The sequence below is a fragment of the Siphateles boraxobius genome, unplaced genomic scaffold (genome assembly GCF_051911475.1).
Source record: "Siphateles boraxobius isolate OS27281-9 unplaced genomic scaffold, OSU_SipBor_1 22, whole genome shotgun sequence".
Taxonomy (NCBI): domain Eukaryota; kingdom Metazoa; phylum Chordata; class Actinopteri; order Cypriniformes; family Leuciscidae; genus Siphateles; species Siphateles boraxobius.
The window spans coordinates 34,297,364-34,311,454 of record NW_027508833.1 but is presented as its reverse complement, the minus strand read 5'-3'; the positions used below and the strand labels follow the sequence as shown (position 1 = coordinate 34,311,454).

The following is a 14,091-nucleotide window of genomic DNA, read 5'->3' as shown; positions in this document are numbered from 1 at the left end:
TTCACAGTTGCGCTTTCTTTTTTTCCTTGAGCAGATTTTTACATTACCGGTGCTTCCCGGACATAGCACTCTATCTTTTACAAGGGCTATAAAAGCGGTCTGTCCTGTTGAGCAACTTCTGTTTGTGTCTAAGTGGTGACAGGACCTTTAGTCTCATATTCTGTGACCCATGAGAAGAGGTCAAGCTTCATGTTTCAAATTAGACTCACATAACCAAAGTGGTAGTGAAGAATGCAGGGTGGGCCCTAGATTTGAGACAAAATATTTGCGTATAAATCACTTTCTTGGTTCAAATTTCTTGTGATGTCCAATCATCACAGTAAAAATATGCAATCCTCCACAGAAATGCAACATTCTTCAATAAGCTATGAAATTTTGTTAGACTTATAAAATTCTTTAAAAGTTTCTCCTCATGGAAAAACAATTGTAAAACCGAAGCTTCTATACATACCAATAGCTCTATAAAAGTGCCAATGTATCAATCATATATAAGCGTGTTTGATTTATAGGCTGTGAAACAGAACATGCAAGATTGATATTGCTACCTTTTTGCAACTTAGGCCTTATAAAAGATGAGAAAATATGATAGCAAATTCTTTCATATTTGTATTTGACTTCAGTTAACTTGCCAGTATGGTTAAGAATGCTCACCAAGGCTGAATTTATTTGATGAAATATACAGTAAAAACAGAGATATTATATAATATTATTACAATTTTAAATAACTGTTTTATATTTCAATATATTTTCAAATGGAATTTTCGGCTTCATTACTCCTGATTTTAATGTCACATGATCCTTCAGAAATCATTCTAATATGCTGATTTAGTGCTCAAGAAAATGTCTTATTATCAATGAGTAAGCCCAGTTGTGGAAACCCTGATACATCTTTTTCAGGATTCTCTGATGCATAGAAATTTCAAAAGAACAGCATTTATTTAAAATAGAAAACAATGTAAAGGTCTTGACTGTCACTTTTGAACAATTTAATGCATTTTTGCTTAATTAAAGTATTAAAAGTACAAAATTTAATTCAAGTAAATATCTCTGTATATTATATTTATATATTGTAAATATATATAATAGCTATAGAAACATGTTACATGTCAATAAATATGTAAAAAGTAATTTTAAAAACACTCAAAAACCTTTAATATATTTTGCTTTTGTGACCCAATTTCACTTTAGATTTCAATGCAGTTATCAAACACCAGTAAAATCTGTTTGTTTACAGGTTTTTATTCAAATCAAATGTGTGACCCACTGACTTTTCACTGACTAAACAGCAAGAGAAATATTTACCTTGACAGCCATCTTATTGTAGAAATTCATCTTCATGATAAAATATGCTGTCTGTGAAGAGAGGGAGATAGCATTACATTGTGACTGGGCCCTCTGATGTTTTCCTAGCATGCGAGGAATAAAATCCTCTTTATACATAATACATAAAAGTCATGGAGAAGCAGCAGCAGATAAGAGGGTGGACTGGCAAGTCATACTTTGTATCGAAGGGAAGTGTCTGTTCTTAATACATAATGCAGACATGGCTAGGAAAATCTATGAAAGTCAGGCTGTTAACTAATGGAGATGTATGAAGGTAAAATGCTCTTTGCTGAGTTTGATAATCAATGGAATGCAGCTGAGGATGGACCGACTAAACATGGTGAGGAATATTCACAAGACACAAATGATTCACTCACTGTGGACACAATAAAAAAAGAAACTTGATATGAACTGCTCTATATGATGGTAGAGGAACGACATATATATTTTTGATTAAAAATGACAAGAAATCAGACACAAAATAAGCCTTCTTCCTTTTTTAAAGAAAATATTTAATAAGAGGCCATGATTTATTGTCTCACTCTTTATTGTCATAGCATGCAGAATTTTCTATATTACACTTACTGGATTTCCTGGAAGTTATGTATAAAAAAATATATACTGTATATAAAAAAACAATACTGTAACTGTACATTTTAGAAATACAAAATATTAGGCAACCAATTGTAGGTCATGATTGAACATACAGCAAAAAAAAATAAAAAAAAATAAAAAGAGAGACAACAACATTTTCCTGAACAATTAAGTCTTATGTAAAAACTATTACCACTAAACCCTTAGGTTTTTTTTAAAAATGAAGAAGGGAAAAATGAGCACTAATATGTCAGCACTTTTAAAACATGGACGAGATAAAAGCATTCCATTGGAAATCAATACGAATTGTCAAATTACAAACTTACGCCATATGTATAGAAGTCATGGCATGCCTGTTAACTGCTAAATGTTAATGAGGGTTATCATAACATAATCAATATTACATGTCTCCACAACTTACCTTTACCCTCTGTCTGAAAAGCACCCGGGCAGTGAAACCACGCCAAATTTTTTGTATTAATGTTGCGTTTTTTTGCAGGTGACTGAAAAATAAAACACACGACAAGTTGTAATTATACTTCTGTACTTTCAAACTGATTAAATCAAAACTTCATTCCTTTTTTCAAACTGATTTAATCAAAAAGTTCCCTTTTTTTCTCTCTGCCTGTCCACAGTAGGTCTTTCTTGGACATCTGTACATTTGCATTCATCATTAACCACCCTCTAAATGCATGTCTATGGCAACTCTGAACTCAACATGGCCATCAATTTCCAAAAGGCCATTTATAACTCAAAAAAATCAATGCGTATAGGGACGGTGGCAACCCTGGAGCTGCACTCAAGAAGCGTGGATTGCGCTTAATTAGCCACTTAACACATTGATCAATTAACTAAAGTAATCTAAATTAACCTACTGTCTGGGAGTTTGTCTGCTCACTGCACAGAAATATGTTGAGGTTACACACTGTAGCGCCCTGTGCACTGGCTAATTCTTGCATTTAAAGACCAAATGCATTAGATTTAGGCTTCAGCAACCACTTACAGGTATATGCTGAGAATATAGAATCATACGCCTGTCCTCATTAAGACATCTGTCAACCCTATACAATATGGATCCTAAAAGTGTCACGCATATAGAGTGCAACAGTGCCCACTAACTTTATTAGTGGCCTGGTCCGGAAACATTTTTCCCAAAGGGATTTTTTTTTTAATTCTTCACTAAAGAGTTATTATTCATGAACCACACAAACCAGCTACAAGTTGAATCACAATATTACAAATTGAAGCTAAAGAGTATTTAAAATCAGACAAAGACAAAGGTAAAATACTTAATGGCTTAACTAGGAAAAGAATGTAGGGTGGGACTTGATTTTGTCCATCTGTAATTGATTGGATGGTTGTGGTTTGCTATTGCTGTGAGCTCAAGTGAGTGACAGGTTGTCCTGCCCTCGCTCCAGTAAACCCGTCATCAGAGAAGAGAGGAGATGTCGCTGCAAGAGGGAGGTGAAGCTATTTTGATTAAAGATTACGAGGGCACATTCATTTTTAACAAATAATGCTGTGGAGGGATAAATAACTTATAATACTGCATTATTCCATTAAAAAAAAATTGTTAAAATATTTTTTTTTCATGATGATTTTTGATGGCGTAGGGATGTTGAATTGTGATTTCATCATTTGCAGCACTTCATGGGAATCAGTGGACGCTAAAGAGTTGCAAGAGATGCAGTTTGTTTGTTTCGATTCCCTGATTGGTGGAGATTTCCTTTGGCAGAATCATTGGTAGTTTTTCACCAAGAATTCCACTGTTAAATGTGATAGTTTATCAAATAATGAGGCCTGATCGCTTCAACAAAAGCATTTACCATTGATTAACAACCTCATAGCTCACACTAGTTATGTTTTTTAAAGGTTTATACGTTATTGTTAAAAATCAACTCCCGTAAGGAGAAAATGAATGGGATTTTTAATTCCGGACCCGACTGTTGCACTCTATTTGACTGTCCTCAGGTTGTATAGCCAACTTTAAAAAAAATAAAAAAAAATAACTTACATAGAATAGAAATAATGTATGAAGGAATAAATAAATAAATAAAGAGAATGAACTGAAATCTTTCCACTCATTTCCCCTCTAAACACACAAACAAACAAATAAATAAGTAAACCTGAACTTAAAGAGTTAATTCTTTGTATGTACACGCTGACAAACTGATCATATTTTCAGATGAAAATGAGATCATAAAAGATGTCTTAACTTACCTGAGGTATGCCCTCACCTGGCAGCCCCGGAACCAGCTCTGAATTCTGACTGCAGCCTCATTCTCTTTCTCTCTGTTTTCCTCCGCAATCCTGTAACATGAGAGGCTTTCATTGAGTTCACCGAATTAACTTAATGTGTTATCTTATCTCCAGTAACTGTTATGTGTCTCTTTGTTATTCTTGTCTTAAAAACAGCTGCGAAGAAGGAACTTTTCCCCCGCCTACATCGACTAATACAACACAACAAGACAGTTTTCAAATGTAGAGAACTGAATAATTTCATTATTTACCTGTTTCTGATGAAATATTGCTTTTTGACGTTATTAACTTGACTGTAAAGTTTCACAAGTCTCGCCATGTTTCCGGAAGTTTTACGGTGTCCATGACAACGGAAAGGTCCATGTGCGCGCGGGGAGAGCGAGTGCTAATCAGTCACGCGCAGTGAAGGAAGTGAAGTGTACTCGTCCATAATGAGCGGGAACTGATTTGAGTGATCTAGAGGCTTTTATCATGTGGAAAACAGCTCTGTTCTAATTTGGTAAACATAATTTTTCTCAACAAATTCTCCACCCCCCCCCCGTTTTTGCATCGAATAACCAAACTTTATACATAGGGCAAATTAATATTTGTTTGCATGTAAGTTACTTATTCGTGTTTTTATGTTATATCCTGTTGACTGACAAGCGTTATAATATGTATTTAATATGTTATAAGTATATCACAAAGTACTTTACTTTTGCAGACGTTACCATAAAATGTATTTTAATGTGTATGTATTTAGTTTCTGTGAACTAACTAGTACAAACCAAGTCTTTTTTTCTTTGCTAATTAAAGGCTATATAGTTGTTTATTTAAATCCTTGGTACATACAGTAGCCTATAGTAAATACATATACACACTTGATAAATTCTTACTGCAAGAGAACATCCTGTTTTTTTTTCAATGTAACATGATTTTTAACAGATCCTTTGAGATAACTGACTTCTCATCTGTTCACAAAACACTTCTCTGTGTTTTCAGATATTCTGTCTGGATGTGATATAGGCAAGATACAAGACGTCTTGTGAGTTCCCGGCAATACAGATAACCGCTGACAGACGCCAGCCAATTTGCTGTCCCGCCACACCAGAGCAGAGCGTTAGAAATATGGGCAGAGGAGTGACCCTTTGGCTGTGTCGCCCATCCATCCGAACCCGGTGGTGGGCTGGCCACCATGGTAATTGCCTGCGAAACAGTGTTTTGACAAGCCAGACGGGTGTAAGCCATCATTCTAGCAGCACGGTGATGAGGTGTCACCTGAAGAGAGCTGTTGAGAGCCCACATGTTTACATGCAGCCAGGTGACCCAGTTTTGCCCTGCATCTGAGCACCACTGCATTCTTCACATTGGTTTCTCTTCTCTAGATCACACTTTACTGATTATGTGAATCATTTTGAATTGGTTGTCACTGCCAAAGTCATCAAGGTTGAGGGGGGGGGGGGGGGGGGGGGGTGCTTTTTGTTTGCTTTAATGTTGGATTTTTCATATCTGTTGACTGAAAGATTCTGCGCTGGAACAAATATATGAATACTTGTAAAAACAAAAGTGCTGATTAATATGCTATATTTGAAATGTAACACTCCTATATTCTCCAAAAAATAGTTTAGACAAATAGTGAAACACCCCATTCAACCATATTTCTGTTGAAATTTTCACTCTAAAATGCCACACATTTTCCCTTATACTCAGACCGTGTAATTGCAATGATGGCCGCTATTGCATTTGGATGATATCACCTTCCTCCTCTCCTTTTGTTTCCCTTTAAGGATAAAGGTGTGTCTGTTCTGCTGCAAGAGAAAATCATATTTTTATTAGCTGGCCTTTATCTGGGGAAAAGGGTAATGAATTGAGTATTGTGTAAGATGGTTTAATCTGCAGGTGTTCTATCATTATTTGCAGTGTGGTTCCACTGAGACAGCAGTAATCCATTAAGAAGGGGGCTGATCCTGCGAGGGGTTTGATGAAGTTGAGGCTCCTCTGCCCCATGCAGAAGGGCATTTAGTGCTGCCGGCCCCACTGCTAGTGTGCAGGGATATATCACCTGCATACTCACTGTTTCATCATAGCTCTCCTTTTCTCTACTCTCCAAACAATCTGCAGAGCTTCTGAGCATGGGTGACCAAAGGAAACGCAAAATCTTTTTTTTTTTTTTTGGTCCCCTCAAAATATAATCGGTTAATAATTTTTTATTCATCGCATTTATACAAAGCTTAAAACTCTGATTATGCTTCAACTCTATATGACTTCATTAGAAACTTACACTACCATGCATGATGGGATTGTCATGCAAGCTATAAGTACACCGTGTACGTACGCCTGCTGCTTATTATTATAATCAGGTAATTCATGTTATTTTCCATCCTCCTCCTATTTTGCATTTCCTTTCTTCCCCCTTCATCTTCTCCTGTTTTCTCTGGCAGACATAATATCAGCTAGAGGAGTGCTCTTTTTCATGTCCTGAAGAAAGGCTTAGCTTACGTTTGATTGAGGTCTCTCCCATCTCACACGGGCGCTGTGTTTGCGGATACGGTGCCAGAGAAGCAGATGCAAGGGCCTATTTGATGGCGACAAATAATAAAACGTATCATTTGCGTTTGCAGTTTCTCCTCCACTGTATCAGGTGCACAGATGCTACCACACAGTTTTATTTGCCAAAAATCATATGGACTGTAGTTAATGGAATAGGGAGTGTTTGCCATCCAATTTTGAAAAGAGCTGAAGAGAAAATAAATCAAGCCACGTTGCTCTCTGTTATCTTGTTATGGCTGTGAACGCCCACCGTAAGCACAAACTTGCTTCTTTTTATCGTTTTACCATTCATCTGTCGGTTACGCCTTCATCTCTCTATTGAGTCAGACTGTTTTTGTTTTGCGACTGTTGTGTTGTTGTCATATAGATATTGCCTAGAGGCCATGAAAAAAAAACCTAATTTAAATCCTCCTGGGAAATGTTACACCGTAGTTGTATTTCTGAGGTGTTTACTTCCGCTCTAAAAATCCCTTTGCAAGAGAGGAACGTACGTAGGACTTGAAACATTTGCAAAAAGTAGAATGGCTCTGTGTTGCCAAGATTAAGCAAGACTTTGATTTCTGGAGCTCGCCAGTGCCAGAATTACTGTGTTGTTGTCATTAATGGCTGTTTGTGAATGAGTGAATGAGACTACAAGTCTCCTGGGATTTGCTTGTCACAGTGTTGTTTGGGTTTGTGAATTTTATTGTCATACAAATCCCCTATGCACTTTTCTTTTGTCTTTAGTGTGCTGTACTTACACTCACTGAAACATAAAATGACATTTCCTTCCTGCAGGGAGCATCTTTCTGATGATAAAAACATGACAGTGCATTTATTTAAACATGGCTGTGTAGTGTGATCGGTAATCAAATGTGACGACTTTGGTTGTGACTTTGGTTTTGATTATCAATTTCTGTAGGGCTGAGACTGTCTGAGGCAACATAGTTACATCTACCTGACTATTATAGAGAAGCAGTTTCATCCATTAAAACAAGACTCACCAAGTCAATACAGAGAGATATATTAGATAATAATATACATGAAAATATTGATCTGTAAAATAAGGACAAAAAAACAAAACAATTTTGTATGCAAAATTATGAATATATATTTTTGTTCTGATTTATTTTATACATTTATATCAGATTATGCATAAAATTATGTAGTCATAAAATCTATTCTAAAATCTAATGTATTGATAAATGAACGAGAAAGAACAACATTATATTTATATACATTTAGGAATTTATACATTTATATAAAATATAGTGTGTATATATATAAGAAAAAAAGATTACTTGTTTGTTACAAGCTTATTTAAAAGTGTTTGTTGGGAATTTAATCTTAAACTGAGTAGTATACAAAGCTATTCATCTTGTGGATGGGAGGGGGGCAGCTCTCGTAAAGACCTTGACCTATGAACTCTGGCCTATTTTAGTCAAGGTCCAGTGTGCTCCATCCAGGGCCCGATCCCATTTCTAGCTTTTTGTTTGCTTCATTGCCCATCTGAGCCAAGCAAAGGATTTGTTGCCTGTTTACTTGCTCTATATCAATGACTCTGTCCACTTTTATAGGAGCTATTACTACTGAAAGATTAGTTTTCATGGGTCTGATGACATGGGACTTAAGTAAGTTGTTGGTTTAAAATACTATTTGACACTGAAAAGTTTTCTGCTTTCACTATCAAATCAAGAGAGTAAGTGAAGCACAGTGGCTGGACACAGGCACTCGTGGAGCAAAATGGATTTCTGTTCAAAGAGACCTTGGTGGGCGTTTTATCGTTATTATGGACTGGACTAATATAGTGTTTTTTTCTGGTCGGTTTTAGGAATAGTGGTCTGTTTAAAGCCCAAATGAGTATTTGTATATTCAGATAATTGAATATTAGCTTATATTGTAAATTGGGTTTCCATTTAGTAAATTTTGTAGACATTTACTGTAGGTCCGGTTTCACAGACAGCGCTTAAATTAAGCCAGGTTTAGGCCTTAGTTCAAATAGGGCATTTAAGTAGCTTTTATAAACATGCCTTAAAGAACATTACTGGTGTGCATCTTGAGACAAAACAATGGCACTGACATATTTTAAGATACGTCAGTGCAAGTTTCTTGCAGTTAAAACATCTCAAATATCCATTTTAGTCTGGGACTAGGCTTAATTCTTGTCTGTGAAACCAGGGGTCTTGTTTGAACATCAGAATTTGCAATGCTGCAACATTCTATTTGCATTGGCATTAATGGATAACAGTTGACTTTGTGTTGTTAATGCATGTTTATTGAATTAATGTGTTTATCCCCAGTCTAGTGGCTTCATTGACAACGACACAGATACATTTCATGAAATTTTCTTTTACTGCTCATCTCTGCATATCTAACTCTTTCCAGCTCTTTCGTTTTCTCTCTCTCTCTCTCTCTCTCTCTCTCTCTCTCTCTCTCTCTCTCTCTCTCTCTCTCTCTCTCTCTCTCTCTCTCTCTCTCTCTCTCTCTCTCTCTCTCTCTCTCTCTCTCTCTCTCTCTCTCTCTCTCTCTCTCTCTCTCTGTCTGTCTGTCTGTCTGTCTGTGTGTATCTCTGTTTCACTTGATCTCTTTCCCAATCATTATTGCTACGAAATTATACTTTAAATTATCCAGCTATCATTTAAAGAGTTAACTACTGCCAAGTTATTAAGCCGCAAAGGTCAGACTTGTTTCTAAAGGATTATCCCTGTTAAGGAGTCGGAAAACACTAAATATTTCTAATCCTATGTTATTTGCCGCTTGGCTGGTTAAAAGCTACTTTAAGCCTCATAAAATTAAAACAGAGCGTTCCCTCAGCTGTGGCGGCCATTGAATTTGGAGGAAGAGGTACAGAGCCAAAATGTTGCGACAGAATTAAATGTCAAAAATCTTCTCAAGTTGTAGATATATTGTTCACACTGGGTGGTTTTGATTAATACATTTAATCTAAATCATGTGAAGGTTCCTCCTCCTTTTATCCATAAAATGCAATAGGACACAAATCAGTTTTACTGTAGCTTGATAACAATTGGAAAATAATGCATTTTCCCACCCAATAAATTGTTGCTTACACCCCTAACCAAAATCAATTCATCTCCCTCGAATTTATTAAAATCCCAGCCATAAATCTTCCACAATGTTTGTTCATCTGCTTTTGTGATACATTTCTATCACGTTTGTTCTGGTCTAATGTTTTCCCTGTCGCTCCTGCGTAAAATGGAAAAATCTATTTTGGACCAATTGAATAGTTAAAGAAGTGCGATCCTTGTGAGGTGCTGTAAATAGAATCGATAAAGATGGCAGTGTGCGGTGAAGATAGCACCTTTCCCCTTGAGTTTTTGATTAACCCATCTGACAGTGAACCTGACAGCAATATACCGGTGCTGCGCACGGGAGGTATTCCCTGAGGCCCTCTTTTTGTCTTTTCATAAACCGTTCTAGACATTTTTAAAAGAGTTTTTATTGGCCTGTGTGTGTGCGCACATGTGAGCCTGTACATGCTTTTCTGATTGTAGTTTTTCTTTTTGCCCAACAAAGGTGGGCTAGAGCGACTATTTTTCAGGCCTAATAACTGCATTCAGTATATTAAGAAATGATTTACACAATTCCATGTCATCAGATCTTTACCTGAGGCAATGAATTGATTGGCCGTGTATGTTGCACAGCAATGCCATTTAAAATGTGATGCAAACCTCATCAGATGCTGTCAACATCCTGCTAAGACTTTGGTAGTTGCTATCTCATGCCAAGATTTTATATTACAAAGAGATGGTCCTCAATCCATCTGTGCTCTCAGACTAATGATTTGGGTGTGTTTCAAATACGAGGATACAATACGCCTCATTGCTGCACATTGTCCAATTTACTCTTGATCAATTACCCATACTACACAGACAGGGTCAGTCGAGAGAAGCAGGGCTTTGTGATTTATTCTAGGTGTTAAAAAATAATTTGTTTGGATTAATTAATTATGCTAATAATATGGGACGAAAACAGATGTTTCCCCTTCTAAGACTTTAATTACATGCTCTTGCTTTACCTAGAAAACAACATTTAAAGTAGTTTAGTTCAGTTTTTAAAATCTTAAAGGCTGTCTGAGTGAACCCATAATTTTAGAATTAGTGCTGCATGAGAAATTGCATTGCTTATGAAGACTTTCTTTAAAAATACAAATTAATTAATAACACTGTTAAATGTAATCTTTAGCTAATCTGAAATTCACTTCTAGCATTTGAAACAATTGATTTTAGTTTTAATGTTTTATTTTTTATTTATTTGAACAAAATGCTTTAGATTTTAAACAGTGGACATGTTCATTGGCCAGATATGTGAAAATAATTATCATCTTATCAGTATCATCTAGAATGTTAATATGGGAGCCTCCCTAAAAAAGATGGCTATATTCCCCATACATTTAGAGTAAATGAAAAAATAAAAGTATTCTTCCTGTAATCAGTACTGTACCCACACAAATGGCGAACACGTTTTTGGAAATTCCCCGTTCCTTTGGTGTTGTATGCGTGATAGGGCTGTCCTCTTCCTTCAACAGGAGCTGTCATCATAATGTGCCAATCATTCTGTTCTCTTGTCTGTCAGGCTTTGATATGGTAATTTACCCTGACTGACTGCAATAATGACCAGTCTTCTGGGTGTGATTAAGTGCATATCTCTTCTGCCTGGCCCTGCTAAACCAGAGAGAGCCACACTGACCCTTGTGTGACTGCCTTGAGGCCCCTGCTGTCAGTCCCACGACCACCTTAGCATACTTGACGTCAACGTATCACAGAATGAGCCTTGATGCAGCAGACTTGAACATTTGCTCCTTTATTTATATTCAGTTTTTATAATCAGAGCCCTTATACATATATTTGATTTTAATGCCATTGTAGGCTTCCACCCTTTGTTGCATACACATCTGCATATCTGCCTTCAGTATATAATGTAGAAGCGCTTTGAACAAATTGCAATATACAAATTCCTAATAAGCCTTAATAGCTTTTATTTTGCTTATGACATGCTCATAAACATCCCTAATTGCTTGTGAATAATGCAGATAATGACTGCTTTTCATTATCCAACTGTGTCTTAGCAGAGGATGTTTTTAGCCAGCCTGCAATTGGTTGTATTATAAGTACAATTCATAATGGGCGTAAAAAATGCCTTTTTGTTTATTATAACCTCAGCAATACAGCTGTTTTTTATCCAGGCATGGAGGCATCTACCAGTTTAACGTCATAATGAAATTTAACGATATAGAGGTTGATTCTGAAACTAAGAGCCAGTACCGTCCTGCATGCGGAGCATGAGAGAGAAGCTGCTGATAAAGAGACACTAGCTGTCCGCTGTGATGTAGTTAAACTGTTATCGATAGCAAGGAGGAGACATAGATCATTCTGGAGTGTATTTTTGTGCATGCCCGTGTACATTCTGTGAGCGTGAGGCCGTTTCTCACATCGTTCAGCCTCAATGTCATTTAGCTTCATTGGCAGAGAGGTGTGGCTACAGGCAATGACTTTAACAAGACGTTTACTGTTTTAATATTTATGCTTAACATATGTGATAACCAGGACATATCTGTACATTTAGCAGTCTAATATACTTGACAAGGATTTCCAATTTGGACATTTTAAAGATGTTATAAACAGAAAATAAATAAATAAATCTCACTAGTTTTGTAGTCAAGACCAAGACCAGTGTGTGAGACCAAGAAAAGACCAATACTTTGAGGGTTTGAGACCAAAACAAGACCAAACAAGATCTCACACATGTACTTTTTGTAATCATATCTTGAAATATGTGAAAATTTGTATTAATTTTGGTGACTTTTTTGAAACAATCCCTCGTTGATTTCAGACCCGTCAGCCGGTACAACAGTAACAAAAGAAATCAAATTAGAAAAAAGTTATTGATTGCATTTGAAGCAGTAAGTTTTACATCCAATCACATTAATGATGTTAACAAATAAGTAACACAGTTCACCGCCGTCAATAAGGCGATATCCCTGGAGTTGTACAACACCCAAGTCTCATGGAACTTCCGGGAGACTTGGGATGTAGTGTACTTCTTGTTTGTAGTGTATTCTTGTAGTTTTAATAGGTTTTCAAAGTAACTTGAAAGTAAAGTAATTAGTAATCTGATTACTTTTTACATGTAGTAATCAGTAATGTAATCAAATTACCATTTTAAAGTAGTAATTTGAAGTGGATTACTTTTTTGAGTAACTTACCCAACACTGATTACAACAACAAAATTACAACACTAATGCTTATCCAAGCTGCATTTATTTGATCAAAAATACAGTAAAAGAGTATTGTAAAATATTATTAGAGTTTAACATAACTGTTTTCTATTTTAAAATATTTAAAAATGTAATTTATTCCATGTGATGGCAAAGTCAAATTTTTAGCAGCCATTACTCAGTCTTCAGTGTCATGATCTTTCATGCTCTTTTTTTTTAAAGCTAGATCTTAGTTGAGAAGCTTAGTTTTCAGCTTTGAATACGTATTAAATATAATGGACTCCTCGCAGTCAGCCAGCACAGAGTGAAGTGCTAAACAGGCCTGTGTGACTCAGTGCTGAACCGCAGGTTAAAAAGTCACTTCAGCTAGTCTATATCATCTGACAGGAAATGTCATGCTAGAGGAGGCTGATTCTGGATCTGATCTACAGCAAATTTCTATCTCATCCACCCCCTCCCTTGTCCCCTCTCACCCACTCCCACAACAGCTTAACTGCATGGATTTGCTGCTGAAGTTTGAGCAGTTTGAAATTAAAATGTATTGCTCATTCTCAATGTATTGATTCAGACCTTGCTGTGTCAATATTAACTGCAGCTAGTTTTTCAATAAGAAGTAAAGATCTACGGGATGAGCAGAGTGGGTCTCTCTCTCTCTCTCTCTCTCTCTCTTTCACTCTCTCTCTCACACACACACACACACACACACACACACACACACACACACACACACACACACACACACACACACACACACACACACACACACACACACACACACACACACACACACACACACACACACACACACACACACACACACACACACACACACACTTGCTCTTGTTCATTCTCCCTCTATTAAATCTGAGTTAACTTGTCTCAAGTTTTAGTACAACACTTTTATGTACAATACATTAGCGGCTTACGTCATGTTGTGTACTGATGGATATTTCATTTTATTCTGAACGTTTTTGAATATCAGATGCAATAATGTCTCTGATCTTGGTATTTGTCTTTTATTTTTTACTGTGTTGGAATTATTTGTCCCAAACCCACCATCCACATTGTAATTGAGCTGTTTAATTAAGTGTATTACTATAACCACTTCCACTTTTTGCTTTTATTTTTGAAAACACTTTTTAAATTCTACAGTATATATATGCAAACTACCT

General features: G+C 36.3%; 2 protein-coding genes across 9 annotated transcripts in view; one reads left to right on the top strand and one right to left on the bottom strand.

The window, feature by feature from the left end:
* The window catches only part of spata17 (spermatogenesis associated 17), a 39,292-nt gene extending 34,706 nt beyond the window's left edge, over window positions 1-4,586 (bottom strand). The window contains exons 1-4 of one of the 5 annotated variants that reach the window (XM_077239812.1): window positions 4,428-4,586; window positions 4,138-4,227; window positions 2,339-2,420; window positions 1,303-1,353 (exon numbers count right to left, since the gene is read on the bottom strand). In XM_077239812.1, coding sequence (XP_077095927.1) covers window positions 1,303-1,353; window positions 2,339-2,420; window positions 4,138-4,227; window positions 4,428-4,495 — 291 coding nt within the window. In that variant the 5' untranslated portion in view covers window positions 4,496-4,586. Of the gene's footprint in view, window positions 1-1,302; window positions 1,354-2,338; window positions 2,421-4,137; window positions 4,243-4,427 lie in introns of all 5 variants that reach the window. The other 4 variants (XM_077239813.1, XM_077239814.1, XM_077239815.1 and 1 more) reach the window with 4 other exon arrangements.
* Window position 4,587: 1 nt separating this feature from the next.
* esrrga (estrogen-related receptor gamma a) overlaps window positions 4,588-14,091 on the top strand; it is a 276,809-nt gene continuing 267,305 nt past the window's right edge. For all 4 annotated transcript variants that reach the window (XM_077239803.1, XM_077239807.1, XM_077239795.1 and 1 more), the window contains exons 1-2: window positions 4,588-4,675; window positions 5,158-5,476. In XM_077239803.1, coding sequence (XP_077095918.1) covers window positions 5,459-5,476 — 18 coding nt within the window. In that variant the 5' untranslated portion in view covers window positions 4,588-4,675; window positions 5,158-5,458. The remainder of the gene's footprint in view (window positions 4,676-5,157; window positions 5,477-14,091) is intronic.